Source organism: Carassius carassius, chromosome 19, assembly GCF_963082965.1.
Source record: "Carassius carassius chromosome 19, fCarCar2.1, whole genome shotgun sequence".
NCBI lineage: Eukaryota > Metazoa > Chordata > Actinopteri > Cypriniformes > Cyprinidae > Carassius > Carassius carassius.
The window spans coordinates 17,073,124-17,087,582 of record NC_081773.1 but is presented as its reverse complement, the minus strand read 5'-3'; the positions used below and the strand labels follow the sequence as shown (position 1 = coordinate 17,087,582).

Sequence of the window (14,459 nt, the reverse complement as noted above, 5' to 3'; positions counted from 1 at the left end):
AGGAATATGGAAACACTTGATGATTATTTTCCCACTTGTGATTTTACTAACCTTGCGACCGAGTACAATATTTGTTTTTATTTTATTAAATACAGCTCTGATCATTGTATACTGTAACAGAATTGCTAGAGTATTGAAGAGTATCTGTATGCACGTCTGTCAGCAGCATCACTGTCTGCATGTTTGTGTCAGTTCCTTTTCTGTTCCTAGAAACCCTATTGGCCCCAGCTGATGAAGCTTTGTGCTGACTGAGCAGAAATACCACATGTGCTTTACACCGAACTGAAAAGTCTGAGAGGTAGCGGTCGCTCACTGTGTGTGGAAACATATGGATCTGATAACACCATTTTTCGAAGAAGTTATTCACAACCCCCCTCTGGACCACCGGAATATAGAATAACAAACTGTGAGTCTGAGGAATGTGAAACTTAAAAATCAGGCATTGGCCTTTTCTGTTACAAGGCGGCTCCTCACATGATAAAAGCTCTCTGGCTTTAGATTGAGCCAGTGAAGAAGGAAAGAAGACTCTGAGATGAAGGCAATTTGCCAGAAATCTCTTGTTCCCACCATAGAGACATGAAACAAACTAAAATAACTACAGTATAGTGCAAGGACAGTCTAGAAGAAGGGGGTATATATTTAGATTGTAACCATTTCATGAGAGAATATGGGTGATTGAAAGTTTGTGGCAAAGCCCAGGGTCATCATGTATGTTTGTCTTTCTTTTCTTTTCTTTTTTTTTTAGGGTACACCAGTCGCTGTCCTAGATTTGTGCTCTGGGCAAGATAAAAAATTACCAAAGAAAATTATATAAACACTTCATTTTGTGTGCAACAGGACCCGGGTTTAAATATATATGACATGTTATATCAAGGAAATACAATTTTATAACATTTTTTATTGCAATATATTAGTACATACTGTATATATTGTCAATCTGCCCTGTTTTCATCTAATACAGTATCTTCTGCATTATGTAACAGAATCAAATGTAACATTCACTGGCATTCAAAGCAGCATATATATCAAGCAGCAATTATTTTAGTCATTTAATATATGTATAATGCATTTCTAAAATAAATAAAAGTTTTTTTCATATGGTACTGTCACAATTATTACTATTAGCTGCAGGACCAACATGGCTCTCATAATGTGAGACAGTGCCAGGGGGTTTAAGGAAGCACTGAAAGGATGAAAGCTTTTGTTTTGTGGGAAGATAGCACACCTATCACACATCAGAAAACAAGTCTTATCAACTAAAATCGCACCACTACTGGTACCCTTTTCATGCTCTAATAAATAGTTTCTGCCTCTGGCTATGCTGCAATGCACAGAAAAAAGGTATCTCAGAGTCGACCGGTTGATCTAGTGATATAGGAAAGGACAGCATGCAGTGGCTTGTTGTAACTCAGAATGTTTTATCTTTGAAACCCTAGAGATGAACAGTTTCTCATAGTTTATGTATGCATGTGTCTTCTCCACTGCTTGTAAAGATGAAAAATATCAACTGCTGTATGTGTTTGGTAATCCTGCAGTTGAATATAGAATCTGTCAGCCATTCCAGTCCTCAGTCACACATTCTTGGGGAGAAAAAAATAATAAATTCTCCATGATTCCAAACAACAATCAACAGGAATCAAAGGACAATTGTTGATTGCTAACTGAACTGAAAATTAAATTGTGGAGTAAAAAATAAATAAATAAAATAAAATAAAAAATAGCTATTTACTCACCCTTAGGTTGTATGAATTTCCTTTATTTTCTGTTGAACACAAAAGAAGATATTTTGAAGAATATTGATAACCAAAAAGCAGGTATAGCCACTGACTTCCATTGTATTTTTTACGATTTGTGTTAAACAGAAGAAAGATAGTCATACAGGTTTGGAACCACTGATAACAGAATTTTCATTTTTGAGTGAACTATCTTTTTAATAACAATGTAATATTGTTGTAGTATGTAGTGTTCGTTCTGTTGACAATTGTTGCTTTTGTACATTGTAATATGTTGAGTACAAACTCAACTGGCACCATCTTTTGTTTCAGTCATCATTTGTAAAGAAATTGCAATGATATTTCCTCCTCCAATATGAAAATAAGGAGATGGTTGGTTTTCCCCTTGAGGCTGATCCATTACAGTTCAACTAAACACCATCATATAAGACAGAAGTTTTCCTGTGCGTTTGAGTATGATTAATCCACACAATCATCAGAGAATGAAAGCCATTGTAATCCTGGAAAAGAAAAGGGCCTCCAACTCCTCCTCAAATTGTTGCACAAAAGTTGGAAGCACACACTTCTCTAGAAAGAGAGTCACTATGGCATAAATAAAGATAAGAGTGATCTTCACTGGAATTAAGAGGCCTAGCCAAAAACATTTATATATACAAAAAAAAGATGACCTCGTACAAATTTAGATTTCAGAGGAAATCCTGCCACATTGCAGATTGGCTCTGTATCTTTCTGATTTCATATCTAACAGAAACACATTTCTCTTCAGTTTTGATGTAGCCTAATTGAGAAGCTGTCAGGTACAGAATCATGTGCTGTCATATGAATGATTCATGACTGTGGTTTTACAGAAGAGGAAATAACTTACTGTTTCCAAGAAAGAAGACATAATAAGAACCTGTAGATAGACATTTTAATTTTCATCATGGTGGTTTATGGTTTTAAGAAATAGATATATGGAGGCAGGGAGCAATTTTACATATTTGAAAACTTTTTTGACCACATGTATATGTTTCACAATAAGGTTGAATTCAGTAATATTAATGCTTTTGTTAATTTTACAGAATGTTTACAGAATTCAAGGTGTATGTTAATTTATAACAGTTTCCTCATGCACATGCCTTTATCACTGAAAGAACAAGTCATCTTAGGACATATTTTCTGCTTTTATCATGAGAAATAAGGCAGCCAAGTGCCACTAAAAGGGGGAAAACCTGAAGCTAATTCCATTTCACCTCATTAAAGTAAGTGCAGTGCTGCAGTTTTACCCTTAAGCTTTAGTACAGCTTTTAGATGTTCAGTTGCCACATGCTCATTGATAGGACTGACAAACGGTGCCTGGTAATGCAATTCAGTGCTTCAGGGTGACCTGAAATATCCTCAGAGTTTCAGAAGAGCATACAAGGCAACGAAAGCCTTAATAGGCCTCAACAAAAAGCCTTCTGTCCTTTTACAGAAATGGAGACTGTTGCTGTTTTTAGTTTTGGTACATATCACAACTGACCCAAGATGTATGAAAACAGATTTAAAAGGACCCAAAGGGAAGACCATAAAAATGTCCATGCGGTGGGACACTATTATGTTTGCTTATCTTTGCCTTATAGTTATGTAAAAGTAATCAGAAAATTAGGCTTATGTACAGTTGCAATGCAGCAAATGTAATGTTCTTCAGTTTAGTGTGCAGCTTACATTTGCTATAAATACAACTGTGAAAGATGCAATACGAAATCACTCTTTTCTTATTGTCATTGTATGTGAACTTTGAAAGCATGCTGTACTTCAGAAAAGCCATATTTTCCATCAAGCTGGCTTTAGCAGAATAAAGGAAGAAATGGCAAGACAGTTTTAACAGACTATATAAATCACATTTTCTAGATGCTCTTAGACGCTTGGAAGAAATGGAAAAATCTATATAAATATGTTTGGTTTTCAAATGTCAAATTTTCTTCATGGCTGAAAGTAATGAGGTCTGTACCCAGTCTGGTGCATGGCAGAAAATAGAGTAAGATAAATTGTTTTAAACATTGATGCTTTTATATAACGCTATATTCTCTGTTACACCTCCATTTCTTTAGCCTTATAGGTTCTTTAATTTGTACATTTGGACAGTTAGCCTAAACAAAGTCAAATATTTACTGTGCTGTCATTGCTTTCTAGAAAAATATGAAAATAATTAAATTATTGTAATGTACAAATAAAAATCAAATCAAGTCAAATAATAAAACAAAATAAAACAAAACAAAAAGAGTATAACTGATACCAGCAGATAAAAAATGTCTTTTAATATACATGATATACAGGATATATATATATATATATATTATGGTTAAAGAGAGTGAATAGCTGTAATATAGTTGAATGGAACCAAAGTCTCGAGTCCTAAGAAATGTTTCTATGTTCTGCTGGCATCTAGTGTATCTGTGAGGAATTTCATGGACGTTATTTGTCCTTTACAAGCTGCCGTTGTTACGTACTCAAAGGTTAAACAAGGCTAGCTTTTAGCAAGCTAACAGCCTAACGTCAATTTCACAAAATTCAGGTAATCACAAACAATTTTGTTACATTTGAATATCGTTACTGACTATCCACAAACAGAGTTCCAGATGATGCGAAACACAGCGTGCTCTCAGCATTTTTCGACTGATTATTAAACGTAACCTCAACTTAGTTTAGCCACTGTGCTAGTGAGACATGCATAAATATTAAGAAATGTGTCATTAACTGTTTATTTGAATTCATTCTGTTGTTACACGTGTTCGATCCATTTGTAGACGAATGGATTAGGTATATATAGTAGTTCTATTTATTTTTGTGTAATTTATTGCTTTATTGTCCCTTTATTGTTTCTTTTGGTTAAAAACACGACAGAAGCTGCTTTATTACACCTGGCATGTTTCTAACAATCATCTTGTTATTGTCTAGTCCTCAGCAAGAAAAGGAAATGTTTCATATGAGGAAATGTTTTTTTCAGATGATCTAACAAAACTTTCTCTTTCTTTAAAGCGCATTTACTGGGCTGTTTAGCTCTTCTCTAAACAAAGTTTTGGACATATTTTGCAATCATCCATGTTTTCTTGTGAGGTGCCTAATTAACATTTGCATTTGTTGTGTGTAAATAGCAGTTTTCTCTTTAGTTTAATAAGCATAGCCTTGTGGCTATATTAATGCGTTTGTTTTTCCTCCACCCACAGGTGAACTGTAAACAGGAGAAGCCCAACAGGATGACCAGTGTGAGTGTGTGGTGAAGTGACATTCAGCCATGGTGACCCATACTCAGAATTTGTGCTCTGCATTTAACCCATCCGAAATGCACACACACAGAGCAGTGAACACACACACACACACTGTGAGCACACACCCGGAGCAGTGGGCAGCCATTTATGCTGCGGCGCCCGGGGAGCAGTTGGGGGTTCGATGCCTTGCTCAAGGGCACCTAAGTCGTGGTATTGAGGGTGGAGAGAGAACTGTACATGCACTCCCCCCACCCACAATTCCTGCCGGCCCGGGACTCGAACTCACAACCTTTCGATTGGGAGTCCGACTCTCTAACCATTAGGCCACGACTTCCCTGTGAGGGTAATTGCCCTGTATTATTTAAGGTGGATCTATGTAAACGCAACACAATCTAACATCAAATATGAATCACTATTCTCATTTACAACTTTTTTGCTACCATGTTTGATGTTTACATCATTTTATAAGCAAGTTTTATGTGTTTGGTCAGGTGCTCTGCAGCAGAGCTCGGCTGGTGACGTACCTGCCAGGGCTTCACGTTCTAATTCATCGTGTTTCTGGAGCCAGGACTTTCTCCGGTGCGTCCGGCTTAGTTGAGACACACCTTCAAAGCAGTACCCCTGACACTGGTAAATGAGTGTATTCCTCTGTAGAATACTAAATCAACTGTTAGCTTCCAGTATAATAGTTAATAAGCAATACCTTTACAAATAGACTTGATTACAGCATATTTTACATATGGGATAATAACAACATTTGCTCTTGTATTTATAGTTGATTGTGTTTTCGTAAGGTGTTTTCTAATGATGTTTGCTTGGTACTTCTGTGAGTAGCACAAAGGACAGTGTGGCCGGACGAGACCATGGGCCCGTTCGGACCTCAGGATAAACATTCCCAGTTGCCGGGTAACATGGGTTTTGACTGTCATTTGGAGGGTGCAGAGGAGCAGAGGACCTCAGCGATGGACGGCGTGATGCCAGACGTGCTCACTGCTCAGTCCAGCAGCGAGAGGCACAGCTTCATCCTAACCCAGTTCATCAGTGAGCTTCATGTATGATGCTTTCAGAGTAACTTGAATTGACAGAATAAACAAATAAGTAGTAAAATAATAATTGTATTAATGGCTGTGAAGATATTAATGATCATAATCACTTAATGTGAATTTGAAAAACAAAAGACTGTACAATGATTAAGTTATTTATTTTTGCTATTGCTTGCTCCTAAGTATTATCTCATAATTAATTTAAACTAATACTGTTTATATTCAAATGTAAAATATTATGTAATGCAATGGTGTTCTTGTTCCTACACCACCGTTTAGAAGTTTTGGATCCGTTAGATTTTTTTTCTTTAGTATTTTGAAAGTAGTTTCTTTTGCTAATCAAGGCTGTATCAAAAATACAGGAAGAACAATAATAATGGTGAAATATATATTCTTTTTTTTTGACTATTTTGAAAGTATTTTAAAATGTAATTTATTCCTGTAATGCAAAGCCGAATTCTCAGCAGTTATTACTCCAGTCTTCAGTTTCACAAGATCCTTCAGAAATAATTTTAATATGCTGATTTGCGGCTCAAGAATAATTTCTTATTATCAATGTTGGAAACCGTTGTTCTGTTTAATAAATGTGACCCTGGAGCACAAAACCAGTCATAAGTATTACAGGTATACAGTATTTGTAGCAATGGCCAAAAAAACATTGTATGGGTCAAAATGATCGATTTTTCTTTTATGCCAAAAATCATTAGGATATTAAGTAAAGATGATGTTCCATGCAGATATTTTGTAAATTTCCTATCATAAATAAATCAAAACTTAATTTTTGATTAATCATATGCATTGCTAAGAACTTCATTTGGACAACTTTAAAGGAGATTTTCTCAATATTCAGATTTTTTTGCACTCTCAGATTCCAGATTTTCAGATAATTTATCTCGGCAAAATATTGTTCGATCCTAACAAACCATAAATCAGTGGAAAGCTTAAAAAAAACTTTTCTCTGAATTTCTCTGATTTATTTATTTATTATTTTTTTTTTTTTTAGGAAAGTGATAAAACATCCGCAGAACAGAACCTGGATAAAGCAGAGCACTTCTTCGATCATTCCAGCGTGGAGTGTGCCATTCAGTCTTGCCCGGAATCATTAAAGAAAGGTCTGCATGTTGTTGTTTTAGAGCATTTGAGTTGATCAGATTTAACATGGACTGCTATAAAGCACTGTGACCTTCTGCTGAGGTTATTGGCAGTGTGGTTGAGCTCATTTGTAATGTTCAATGTAAAATGTGACCACAAGAGGGGAGCATTTCCATCCCTATTTTAGGCACTGAGTGGTGGTGGTGTTCTATATCCAAAAATGTAGTAAGCAATAATTCCTGTACAGATATTTTTATGTATTGTAGCTATCCTGTGGTTATTGTTCATTAATGTTGATCATCTCATTCAGATTTTAAGTCCATGTTCCCTGAGGCCCCGTCGACTGCCATGATGGTGGTCACAGTGACTCAGAAGACACAGAACGACATGACGGCCTGGACTGAGCAAGTGGACCAGGAGAGAGAAGAACTGCTCGATAAAGTGAGTTCTTCTAGATTATATGATAATATTATTATAAACATCATGTATCATGTAAAATATGATTTCTGTACACACCATGCCTTACTGCAGCGGCTGTCACTTAGTATCAACATAGCTCCTGATTAATTCATCATATTTAGCCTTTCTCTATGGCTTTGTATTGTCCTTTAGAAAAGTTATGTGGCTTTAGATCAGTAAAACTCCTTCAGAGCGTGTGTGTATGAGAGGCAGAGCTTTGTGACTCAGCAGTTCATGCCTTCGGCTCTCTGTGTTATTTACTGTCTGCTTCACATCACTGGAGTTCCTGTCTAATCGATGTGGAGCCATGCTGCAGGCACTGTATTATTCTCATGCTGTTGTTTGTTTGTGAGCTGCTGCATTCAAAAAGTAAAGATTTTATAACCAAGCATGTGCCAGAACTGAATGGGAGCTCCATGGTTAAAGCCATTTATTATTGTTGATAATTGTGTTGTATGCAGTTCGTTGCAGGGGCAAAGGAGATATGCCATGCTCTCCGAACAGAAGGATTCTGGGCTGATTTCATTGACCCGTCGTCTGGACTTGCAGTAAGTGATATAAATGTCTGCTAAACTTTTTCAATCTAAAAACATTTAATCCCTATGTATTTCTATTGCATTTCTCTCTCTGCAGTTCTTTGGTTCATACACAAACAACACGCTCTTTGAAACGGATGAAAGGTATCGCCATTTAGGTTTTCGGATCGAGGACCTGGGCTGCTGTAAAGTGATTCGGCATGTCTTGTGGGGGACGCACGTTTTTGTGGGCACACTTTTCACCACAGCGCCACCTGACAGCCAGATCATGAAGAAGCTGCAAGGGAACTAAAGTGAATTAGTTAAAGATGCTAAGTCAGAACACTATTAATTTCAACACCAAACCTCACCTTTGAGATGATTAGCACATTTAAAACACGCTTACATCCCATAATGCACTTAGAGAAGTTGCCTAGCGGCTGCTGCTGGAAATTTGTATTTATTTTTGTTGATCAAGAAACACTTTTGGTGTGACTTTTATTTTTGCTACAAAGGGAAGTTCTGTGTCACATGTCCAGCATCTTTCAGTCGCTCTCTTCCTCTGTGTTGCCTTTCCTCTACTACAGACCTCAAAGGAACTAAAATGTGACAGCTAAAAATTTCACACCATTGCTCCATTTAAATGTGTATTTAGTATTTTGTCAATACGTTAATATTTAAAAAGTTTCAGTAGTGATTAAAAGCAGTATTGTCAGATTTCTTAATAGCTTCACAATAGGCACAATAAAGAATTAAGAGTATCACTGGCTGTTATGTTGGCTTATTGTTTGTGTGTATAGTGACATGCATTTCAAGTAACTAGTAAATGCAACTAGAGTTGGACTGATAATTGGTTTGACAGATTTATTTTATACTCTATTAAAGTAAAAAATATATATACTGACCCTAAAGTTTTTTACTGTAGTATGCGTGTAAATATAAGTAGATGCATCTTATGTTTTTATGGGTGTAGGCTGCTGATAATCACCAAAAAAAAAACAACAACAACTACAACGATGATTTCTGTGCATACTATAACTTTCTGTAACTATACTATAAAATGTAGTAGTGTCAATAAAAAAGTTCAGTGAATTATCTTTCTGGATTTTAGTCTCTAACCTATATGGTGGATATCTTTGGCCTGATTAGCCTAAAGCGATCAAAGCTGGCAGCTGCTGTTGTCAATGTCTCACGGGTGTCATTAGAATTAATTCAAACGCACAACAGATGGACTGTAACAGCTGATCTCTCCTTGACAGAAAGTCACACAAAAATTCTATAAAAGCTATAGTGTTTTTTATAAATATTTTGCATTACATTAGAAATGATCATTTGCTTACATCATTTTTCAGTCCTTCATAGAACATCTTAGTGCATGCATTGAATCTGAATATACTGTACTGTGGTTTTCTTCCTGTGGTAACCAGCATCTGATCTCGTTTAAGATATTTAACAAAGTCCTGTCATGATGTGTGCAGGAATCAAAGAGTGCGGTTGATCAAAGCTGTGTGTGGATGGTGACATGTTTTAGAGACAGCAGTCATCACCCCATGTCTGTCTTATTGACATGGCTATCAATTAGATGTAATTGTCTTGCTAAAACTTGGTTCCTGGTTTCTTTCCCGTTTAACTGTATTCAAATTGTCAAACTGAACAACTCATTAATGATATGATTATAATGTCAGCTTGTCCTTTTTAAATTTATAAATGAACTTTGTGTTGTGAGGCATCTGTTTCTATGTCTCAGCTTTGTTTCAAAATTGCATAGCATTGTGTTTCATGTGTATATTTAATGCAAAACAAAGTTTTTTTTTTGTTAGTTTTTTTGGTTGCTGTATAAGTACTCGCCTGTTAACCAAAAAAAAATAGTTTATCAAATTTGAAACGGACAGTGTTATTAAATGTCTCTGATCTCACAGCTTTTCTTTTATTGTAGCTGCTAAATGTGAGCTACCGTTGAACTCTTATCCTAGTAATATGCCCAAAATGTATATTTAGTCTTTAGCGGAGTGTTAAGGTAACAAATTAAGCAACATTCACACTGCTTGAACTTTTTTTTTAAGCAGGATAAAATAACACATTAATTAAATACATTTATTTACATAATCAAATAAAATAATTTTCTTGTGGCATAAATATGAAATATATATTTATAAACTTTATGCGTGATTAAAGCATTTGCATTGGGGCAATGATTCAAATCACAGGAGAAAGTCAGGATCATACATTTTTAATTGGGGTTAGATATCTAGGTCAGACAGCCATCTTGTTGCTTTTCATGAGAAATAAATTATTCAAACAAACCCCCGCCCTACCGACCCCACGTCCTCTAAGAACAAGGTTTCTTTTTTTTTTTTATTTTTTGAAGAAATTATATTTGGTTTATAGATCTATGAATTTGATAAAGGTCATGTTATATCTGGAAGATAAATCCTTTATTTTTAAGAAACGTGAACCGGAATTTTTGGTAAATACATATGTGCATTAGTAAGTACACAACAACAATTGTCAGATGATTGATAGAATTGGAAATTCCCACCAAATAACTAGAAGGCGGCATATTTTTGAGTAATGCTGAAAAATGTATTGAAGCATAAATGACAAGGAAGGACTAAGCAATTCAAATTGAGTCAAGTCAAAGAAGTCAAACACAAGAAATGAAAGTATATCTGCATAAATGAAAATCGGTGTGAGTTGGGTGGGGGGTGCTGTGTCTCCTGTTAGTAAAGTGACAGCAGCGCCAGGTCTGTAAAGCAAAGGGAAACCTGCTGTCAGAGGTCTGTTCAGACAATGGAACGTTCCCACTCGTTATCTGCCAACACTTTCCTGTTTTTAGAAAACAGCTCAGATTTACATTGGCTTGGTCATGTAGAGATGCACACCGTTAAAGATTTTTCTCTGCACTGGGCAAACAACGGAAGGTATTTTAGCACCGTATCTCTTGTGGTCATAACTTTTCAAGTTGACCTGTTCCTAAAGATCAAGTTTTGTTGACTCAGAAGCTCAGAGTCTGTGTATTTGGACCGAACAGCCGCTGGTTTAATGTGTGCTTGTTCATTCAGCGTTGCGTATTCTGACTCCTAATCCTTTTAGGCTTTTCTCTGCTGGAATTTCATTGAATTAGACTCGGATCAGAATTTAATGAATTAGAAAACTCATAATGAGTGAGAGCTGCAGCTACATGCACAAAACAGCTGGATCTTTAGAAACAACCTTGTTAGACTTTAGCAAACAGTTGATGGGGCTCACTAATGATTAGGCTCAAATGCTTATACTTTTTAGAGCAAATAATAATTTTATATAAAAGTTTTTCTTTTAGATCTGTCCTTTTGTTTCTGCCCTGGTCACTCTTTTTGTCAGTGCTTCTTGCAGTGCTGGTTTTTGAACCAGAAGCTATTTTTAGGATTGATAATTCCTATTTTGGTGTATCCTGAGTCTTTTTTCCCCTGGGTCTGTCATCATGGTGTAATTCAGTTATCGAGAAGCTGAAGCTGTGATGGTGCACTTCTCTCAGGTCTTCCCATCACACTGCAGCAGTCTGTCCTGTGAGATTTTCCCACTGTCTCCGTCTTCCTCTGAAAACAGATTTCACATTTATCTGTTGTTGTCTCCACTCTGTCCTGGAAACTCATAGCGTATTCACACACCAAAAGTTACATTTTGTCCAGCCTGCATGATTTATTCAGGCACAGATTATTAGATAAATATGAATTACTTTGAATCTACATGAAAGCCTGATGAAATCAAATATTTGGTCAAAACTTCAGTTGTGTGTGTGTACAGTATGTGTTTATTTCTTATGCTCACCAAAGCTGCTTCTATTTCATCCAAAATACCTTGAAGACAGTAATAATGTGAAATTCTTAAAATTCTAACATGCTGATTCAGTATGCAAGAAATATCTTTTGTTATTATCAATGCTGAAAACATTTTTATGCTGCTTAATATTTTTTTGGAACACCATGATACATTAACATTCAAAATGCTGGGGTATGTATAGGGTTAAAAATACTTTTATTCTGCAAGGATGCATTCAACTGTTTAAAAGTGACAATAAAGCCATTTATAATTTTATGAAAGATTTATATTTCAAATAAATGATGTTCTTTGAACTTCCCACCCTTAAAACAATCCTGAAAAAATTTATATAGAATGATTTCTGAAGGATCATGTTGAGTAATGGCTGCTGAAAAGGCATCATTTACTTTTAAATATAAATAAAATAAAAAACTGATATTTTAAATTGTAATATTCCAAAATATGAAAGCAGCATTGGTAAGCATGAGACAAAGCAATAAAAACCTTTGTTATTCAAAACCTTTGACCAGTATACATTTAACTGTACCAGTAATCATTGTTATGAGCAGTCTATTCTAAAATCACTATAAACAACTGCCTTATTATCTGGTGCAATATTAAACCTATATTTTTACGTGTGGCTCGGTCATGCAGAACACAGACAGTTGGCATGTTCCCACAGTAAAGAAGGGCTGCGTTTGTTTCCATTGCTGCTCAATCTATCCCAAAGCTCGGCATGGCCGTACTGAACAGGATATGCTGCCATGCCCTCCAACAATGAGGGTCATTCTTTGGACTCCAGGCCGGGTACCTGAAACCCAACCTGCAACAGCTCTCGATCATTAAAAACATGTTACTGCTCATCTGGAAAGTCAGCTTCAGAGCGGAAATTCGACTTTTTATCAGCAGGGAATGAGCCGAGAAACTGGATTACTAAAGCAAGAAGATGAAGGGAGCTTTTGTTTTGATTTGGAAACTTATCTGAACGTATGTCGAAATTTTTTTTTTATTTCTTTGTTTTCATTCAGTTCCTTTTAAATGCATTTAAAACTCTGCAGCTACTCTGTTGTATTGTATTATCACTTTTCTCTGATAAAGCCAGCTTTATGTTACAGAAATGTATCTTCCTGCTATCACAACAGCTGATTGTTACTAAAAACCTCCATAAGGTTGACTTCATTTTCAACATGTAGTCCATTTGTGAATCAAGAAGTGACCAAAAGGTCAGTGGGTGTTCACCTTTGACCTCTGGCACTGGGTTTAATGAGAGTTGTGTTTCCTCTTCTCTGCCGCATTTCAAACACCCACAACTCCAACATAAATCTGAAGACTCATAAAATAAGACGTAAACCTGTCTAGTCAATATTTGAGTGACATGAACCATTGGAGCTAGATACTTATACATATACCAGCTCTAATTGAGGTGTATGTTTAGGGTATGACTTTATATTAAAAATAAATGTAAAAAATAAATTATATAAATAAAACATGATCTAGATTATATATATATATATATATATATATATATATATATATATATATATATATATATATGAAGAGTTCATTTGCAAAAACTGATTACTCAAAAACCATGTTTTTTATTTTTTATTATGCATTGCAATTAATCTCAAACTGCAGTTGGGTTATTTTGATTAGGTTAAAAATAATGCAATATAAATACATGATAACATAAAAAACATGATAAAAAAGTTATAGTATATATATATATATATATATATATATATCATTATTATTATTTTATGTGTGTGTGAGTGTGTGTGTGTGTGTGTGTGTATCAAATTGACAAAGTTTAGCTTTACCTTTCCTTTTTGAGTGGAAAATGGACAGTGGATGTAAGGGTTGAGTGGAAAATTGAAGAAAACAGAAATATATTTTGTTTGAATAGCCAATGCAAGCATTATTTGAAGAGAACACTGACAAACTCATTTGATTTTTCTTGTTGAATCATGACGTGTGTATTTTAGCCAAAACAAACTTAATTTCTTCAGAATATTTATTTTATTATCAGTAAACAAAACATCAGTAAACATTTCAATTTAATACATACAACACAGGTAAGAGACCACACAAGTGTTACCAATGTACTCCAGAGGTGTGATTCAAAAACACATCCAAAATTATGTACACAAGAATATACAGGGATATTACAAACAAGCGTAGAAAAAAATATCTACATTTATAAGAAGCCTTGGCACACGATGGCATGCAGCATTCACAATTTTGTAAGTATAAAAAGTTCATGCAACCCTATTACAAATCTGTATTATTTTTTTTATATTAAAGATGAGAGTAAAAACTGATTTAAAAAAAAAAACCTTTTTATGTACACAATGTTATAAATCTGAGCTAATGAGAGCCAATTTAACATCAGCACATTCAGAGACATGTTTAATGCATATAAGCTCAGATTGTTCGGCCGGTTCTACTCAGGATAAAGGTGTTTCTAAACTGGCACTAACTGGTCCATAATTACCTGAGTAAAGGTTTTCAGCCCTTCTGTGATCACATTGTCCTTTATGTTGTACTGATTTGAACAAACTGATTTCAGTGAATGTTACAATCCTTTTC

General features: G+C 35.2%; 1 protein-coding gene across 2 annotated transcripts; it reads left to right on the top strand.

The window, feature by feature from the left end:
* Positions 1-4,157: 4,157 nt before the first annotated feature.
* LOC132095211 (methylmalonic aciduria and homocystinuria type D homolog, mitochondrial-like) lies at positions 4,158-8,836 on the top strand. Of its 2 annotated transcripts, XM_059500017.1 has the most exons (9): positions 4,193-4,269; positions 4,734-4,811; positions 4,922-4,960; positions 5,455-5,593; positions 5,798-6,015; positions 7,010-7,118; positions 7,409-7,539; positions 8,019-8,105; positions 8,191-8,836. In XM_059500017.1, exons 2-9 carry the CDS (start codon positions 4,797-4,799, stop codon positions 8,383-8,385), a joined length of 933 nt encoding a protein of 310 aa, XP_059356000.1. In that variant the 5' UTR covers positions 4,193-4,269; positions 4,734-4,796; the 3' UTR covers positions 8,386-8,836. The 2 variants fall into 2 exon arrangements, with proteins under 2 accessions (XP_059356001.1, XP_059356000.1); XM_059500018.1 differs by lacking the exon at positions 4,734-4,811 and having other exon boundaries at positions 4,158-4,269.
* Positions 8,837-14,459: the final 5,623 nt, after the last annotated feature.

What these genes read in the sequence shown, in the direction of transcription:
- LOC132095211 (XM_059500017.1), top strand. An exon ending in AGTTCATCAGTGAGCTTCAT is followed by an intron (nt 6,016 to 7,009) that starts GTATGATGCTTT and finishes TTTTTTTTTTAG; the next exon opens with GAAAGTGATAAAACATCCGC. An exon ending in GAGAAGAACTGCTCGATAAA is followed by an intron (nt 7,540 to 8,018) that starts GTGAGTTCTTCT and finishes TGTTGTATGCAG; the next exon opens with TTCGTTGCAGGGGCAAAGGA.